Source organism: Neofelis nebulosa, chromosome 4, assembly GCF_028018385.1.
Source record: "Neofelis nebulosa isolate mNeoNeb1 chromosome 4, mNeoNeb1.pri, whole genome shotgun sequence".
In the NCBI taxonomy this organism is placed as follows: domain Eukaryota; kingdom Metazoa; phylum Chordata; class Mammalia; order Carnivora; family Felidae; genus Neofelis; species Neofelis nebulosa.
This window is the reverse complement of record NC_080785.1, coordinates 129,892,034-129,898,033: the sequence shown is the minus strand read 5'-3', so window position 1 is coordinate 129,898,033 and position 6,000 is coordinate 129,892,034. Positions and strand designations below refer to the sequence as shown.

General features: G+C 47.0%; 1 protein-coding gene across 1 annotated transcript in view; it reads left to right on the top strand.

Moving 5' to 3' along the window:
* The first annotated feature begins 617 nt into the window (after positions 1-617).
* The window catches only part of GXYLT2 (glucoside xylosyltransferase 2), a 98,830-nt gene continuing 93,447 nt past the window's right edge, over positions 618-6,000 (top strand). The window contains exon 1 of the mRNA XM_058726215.1: positions 618-1,026. Coding sequence (XP_058582198.1) covers positions 752-1,026 — 275 coding nt within the window. The 5' untranslated portion in view covers positions 618-751. The remainder of the gene's footprint in view (positions 1,027-6,000) is intronic.

Genomic DNA, 6,000 nt, shown 5'->3' with positions numbered 1-6,000 from the left:
TCTAATTGTGCCACTTGCTCAGGATCACTAAGCCAGTAGGAGACTGAGTCAGATTTTAAACCCAGACTTTGAAATTTTTTCTATGACTTCTTTAGACTACGTGGACCTGGAGTGATTTGGTTCAACAGATATCCACCAAGTGCCAGGCCCTGCATTGGGCAAACAGAACAGAGATGCCCCTGCCTGAATGGAAGTGTATAAATAGGTGCACGGGTGTGTGGAAAGACGGATAAAAATAAATGATGGGGAGAATGCATACAATAATGAGATGCAACCGGAGGGTAAGTGAGTGAGTGACCAAATAAGGGAGGAAATGGAATGGTTAGGGAGGGAATGAATGGATGGATGGATGGACGAGTAGATGGAAGGATGAATTAAAGAATGAATGAATGAATGAATGAATGAATGAATGAATGAAGAGGTATTGAGGCTGCCCTACCTGAATCCGAAGCGCCAGTCTCCCGGCTGCTGCCGGGTGGGTGGACGGGCGGCTACTCCACACAGTACGGTAGACGCGGGCCGCTCCTCCTCGAGCCCCGCTCGCGCCTCCTCCTTCCCTCCCGCCCCCTCCTCGTCCTCCTCCTCCTTCGTCGCCCGCCCGCCGGCCGGCCGCCCGGACCCCAGTCCCCGGCGGGCGGGCAGAGGAGGCGGCCGCCCCGCTCTACTGCGCTGGCCCCGCCGCAGCCGCCCGGCGCGCAGCGATGCGCAGAGGGGCCGCGCCGCCCGGGGGCCGCCGCCACCGCGCCGCACCATGAAGCTCCGCAGCAAGGCGGCGGCGCTGCTCCTGCTCGCGCTGGCCGCGCTGCTGCTCGCGCTGCTGTCTCTGCGCGCCAGCCGCGCCGAGCCCCCCGCGCCGCCCGCGCGCCCCGCGTCCGCCCCGCAGCGCCACCCCGCGTCGGCCCCCGCGCGCCTCCCGGGCCCGGGCGCCTTCCCGGGGGCCGGTCCGCGCGCTCGGCGGCGCCGGCCCCCGCGTCCGCGCCCCCGAGCCGGCCGCCGGGGCGCCGCGAGCCTGGAGAAGTTGGCGAGGTGAGTCGTGTCAGCCCCAGAATCCCCTCTGGGACCCGTGTCTCACTCCCTCAGCCGGTGCCGAGTCCAGGGGAGGCTTTGGGCTGGAGGGACGGACTCCCAAGTTCACCCGCGGGCTGCCCACTTCTGTTTCTTGCTCCGCTGGAAAGTAAGAGCCACCTTCGTGGAGTCCTGTTGACAGCCCAGTGCTGTTGATCACGTACATTTTTGAAAGAGAAGTGTCAGGGAGGGTGGCTTATATATTACATTTCTTAACAGTCAGGGCAAGGCGTGTGTTTGCATTCTTGCAAACGTGCGCCCTTTGTTTAATCTTTCAACAGCCATCACGATGCAAGAATGCTTTATCTAATTCTCATGTTTCACTGGAGGATTTTTTTTTTTATATATATACCAAAAACTTAGATGTAACTGAGTTGGAAAAGTTAGATGTTTACCAAAGACTAGCTGCCTCTCATTGAACCTTGAATCGCCCTGTGCTTAGAACAGAAGAGGCACTCGACCTAAGTTTATTAAAAAGTTTTCTTCTTGGAAGGAGCGTGGCGTGGCACGGGCAAAATAGAGTGACGGTTTCCCTGTTCCTCGTTGTGTTTCAGACTTAAGTACGGTCCAAGTGTCTTACAAGCAAAACATCTTAACCTTTGACATTATGTTTGATATTCTCTTTCTCTGCGTGGAGTTTAACCCGCCACAGCTTTTCATCGGAGCGTTTTATCTTTGTCCTCAGGGTTGCTGGACCGCCCCCAGGTTAGGGATTTGCGTTCATTTCCTTTGTTGTGGAGAGCTTTTTAACAATCCCCTTGCAGCGAGTCTGTTTCCTCTGCCCTTTGGAAGCTGGTGATGTTTGTAACTGCTGTTGCTGCGTCTGCGTGTGCTGGGCTCCTTAATTACTTGAAATGAGTTGAAGAATTCTTTTTGGCTGTAATGACTAAATCTGTTTTGCCGCTTTTACTGTAAGAGAAAAGACACAAAACCTCAAGAAGTAGCTGTGTCAGCTTTTGTTTCTCTTCTGCCTCATAATAAATGTACAGATGGGTAGTGACAAGTTTTAGAGGGGGAAAAAAACCCCAATGATCTACAGAGTCGCTTTTAAGCCGTTAGAGCCATTTACGGCATTTTATGAATGTATGCATACTTTAAGGCTATATCTGTTAGGAACTGAGGTTTCTTAGAATGTATTATGTTAAGGTTCAACTGCAAGTTTACTATGATTTGTAGTGGATGGTACAACTTTTACATCAATAATAATTGACACCATTTAACATAGCTAATAACCTTTTGCCAGGTACAGTGCTCACAGGGGTATGTAAAGATAGTCATTGTTGACATATACCGTGCATATATTAACCATGTCAACTACACGGCAACCCTATGACAGTGGTTCTCAAAGTGCAGTCTGAACCAGCAGCAGCCGTGTCACCTGGAGCCTTGTTAGAAATGCAGATTCTCAGGCCCTACCCTAGCCCCATGAAATCAGAACCCCTTGGGATGAGGTCAGTAATCCGTGTTCTAACAAGCCCTCCTATTGTTTCTAATACACACTAGCGTTTGAGAGCCTGCTCTATGAAGTAGGCACTAATATCATCCCCATTTTACAGTTAAGGAAGGTAATGCACACAGTTTAGCTGCCTGTTCAAGGTTCATAGATCACGTGTGATAGATAAGGATGAAGATTCAGGCAGCCTGGGCCCCGTACATTCTTACCTGCTATGCTAATGTCCTATGCTAACTAGTCTTGCCTGTGTTTCGTAAGTTTTTCTGAGATTTTTCTAAAGAAACATCATAGATTTTTACAGCGGTCTCATTCTTCAAGGTATTGGGAACATGGGACAGCATCTTCTTGTCTCTATCTTGAACAAATTGGCTCTGACTAGGAAGAGATCATGAACAGAATCCAGATGGATGTTTTAGGAAAGGACTATTTCCATGAGCAGCAGTAGCTCCTGAAGCCATTTTTCTTTTTGAACATATCTCTTATATCATCATGGAAGTCATGGCCAACACCATAGGAATATAGAACAAAATTTAAAAACTCAGGGCAGAGTGGAAAACAAAAAAGCCACCAGAAGTCTCAAGCTCAAATGCATAAAGATGAAAGTCTCGTGTCCTCTGGAGAAGTTGACATTTTCTGGGACGTAATAACTTTTTTTTTTTTTTTTTTTTACTACCTGGACAGAAATGGCGACAGAAGATTCTGAGACACTGAGGGAGCAAAAGGAAAGATCTCTGCATGGGCTCCTTTATTGCTTTCCTAATCCTGCTTGGGTTAAATTTTTGTGGTTTAGAAGGAATTTCATTTTAGGGAGGGAAAAGAAAGCCTCGTGTTTTTAGAAATTGGGTGCTTTAATCTCGTTATGTGGCTAGAATCCAGAAGAGATGAAGGTTACGTGATCTCATTTCTCGGGCCTGGGGAGTAGTGAGAGCAAGCTTGCAGTTGGATGTGATACAGTCCACCACCTGCTGACCATCCGTGGACCCGGCTGCCTTGCCTCCCCCAGGGTACTGTTGGAAGTGAAGTTCTGCCACGTCAGCGCAGGAAACATAGCCCTCTCCTTCCACATCTTGTTTTCATTTCAGAGAAGTTTCCAGGGACTTGCCTAGTTAGCAGACAGACCCTACAATTTTATAACTAGTCATTTGTATGCAATCTGTCCTGCGGTGGCCTCTCCTCTCTATAAATATAAAGCCCGGAGGTAAGGTCTAAGCTTTTAGGTCAGGGGTGGGATCTGAAAATGGATACCACGATCTAAGTAGCAGTTCCAAGCACACAAACGAAATGAAATCTTCCTTTTGTTTTGGTTTATTCGTGATTTATACCTGGCTGACTTCCATAGAGAATTTGAGATGACTTTCAGTAAAAAAAAAACATATATAATAAGGCCATTGAAATCATCATAAAAAATGAAAAGTCATAAAAAGGAGGAGGAAATAAGCACTGTTTGTCAAAAACTGAGCCACCATTGTTATGAGGATTAAGTATTAAATTTAGCTTTAAGCTTCCTGGCAGCCATGTCAAAAAGAGAATCATGATGGGCTACCTTATTTTCACTGAATGATAAGAGGAAGAGTTGCTCATGAGGTATGATTTGGTTTTCATGGAAATGAATTCCAAAAAGAATTTTACTGGAGAGTAAACTTTAGCCGACTGTCTCTCCAGTTTGCTTCTGAAAACCTCCTCTGTGGGCCTACGTATGCTAAATGCAGTTGAATAGCACTGCTAATCAGTGCAATGAAGAAAAGAATTTGGCATCTCGAGGCCAGAAAATTGAGTTCTAGTCCCCAAGCCATTTCACCTTAATTTCCTCATCTATGAACTGAGCACATCAATCCAAAAGTTTTCCAAGATCTCTTCCAGCTCTGACATTTGATGATCCCGTGATGAGATCATCCAGTTTAGCTGTGAAATCCCAACAATGGCTATTGCTAGGCCCTGTGTGCCATCTCTTGCAAAATCAGTTTCTCATTTATTGGCTGTAGCCTAGAACCCTTACTGATTACTCAATCTCAAGCCTCTCCTGAACTTTATTCTTTTTATTCTTGCACTAGCCTGGATATTGCTGTTTTCTCTCTTAAAATATGGTTTCTACACTACTCTAAACTCTGCAGAGGTCCCCTGCCATTTTATTCTGCATTCAGCAAATGTTTATTGCACGTATATTCTGGACCAGGCACTCATTGTACAGTGGTGAAAGGAGTTGGTGCCCTCCCAGAATTTGGGAGGGATGGGGGCGGGGAGACAATAGAGAAACACGTTACACTTGGCAGCCGCCCCGGCTGCCCCAGTGAGAGGAAGCATGTTTACTCGCTCGTCAAGAGACACCATTTCCTGCGGTTCCCTTTGGTGTCTGAGATAAGTCTTCTCAGAGGGTTCAAGCCTGAATAAAGGTCTCACTTAAGCAGCATGGTGTTACAGAGCAAAATGCCAACACTGCGGCGATTCTATAATTGTCTGGTAGCCCCACGACACATTGAAGGTACTGTCTGTGATATTCTGTACTGCTGAGTCTTGATTCTGTTCACATTCATTTTTGTGGATTGGTCCATGATTCCACCTTGTATCGATCAGCAAGCCATTCTGGTTCAATCTCAAAATATATGCCCCCTCTTGGGGCACCTGGGTGGGCTCAGTCGTTAAGTGTCCAACTCTTGATTTGGGCTCAGGTCATGATCTCATGATTCGTGAGGTGGAACCCCATGTTGGGTTCTGTGCTGAAAGTGCAGAGCCTGCTTGGGATTCTCTCCCTCTCCTCCTCCCCTACTTGTGCACATGCATTCTTTCTCTCAAACTAAATAAACCCCCCCCTAAAAAAAAAGTAAAAAAAAAAAAATACCCCCACTCTCACCTTTTCTACTGCTGCCATGCTTACCACTGGCTTCTAACCACCATCTTTTACACGTGGACCTCCACAGCAGCCCAGGATCGGGTTGGCATCCCTCCACTCTAGCACCCTCTACAGTTTGTTTTCTGTACAGCTGCTGGGATAATGTTAAAGATGGCAGACCACATCAGGTCTTTTGCTGGTGAAAGCCCTTCGGTGACAGACTTCTTGTCACCGTGAGAAAATTCAGTTTCTTAGTCCGGCCTGCAAGCCCTTGTCTGATTTCAGCCCCATTTAGGTCTCTGACATCATTTTCTACCACTCTGCTTCAGCTACACTAGCCTTCAGACACCCTCAACTCATTCCTGCCTCAGCACTTTTTACTTGTTCTCTGTGCTGGAATATTCTTTGCTCACATCCTTGGGTTGCTAGCTCCCTTCTTTCAAACTATGCTTTCGTGTTTTCTTCTCAGACGGGTCTTCCCAGCTGCTCTAGAAAAAAGGACCCTTCCCACCATTCTCCACACCCTTACCCTGGTTCGTGTTGTTGTTGTTTTATAGCATGAGTTATTATATGAACATTCTATTTTATTTGCTCCTTTCCTACAATGTACACTTCATGTCTTATTAATCACTGCACCTTGTCACCTAGAACAGAG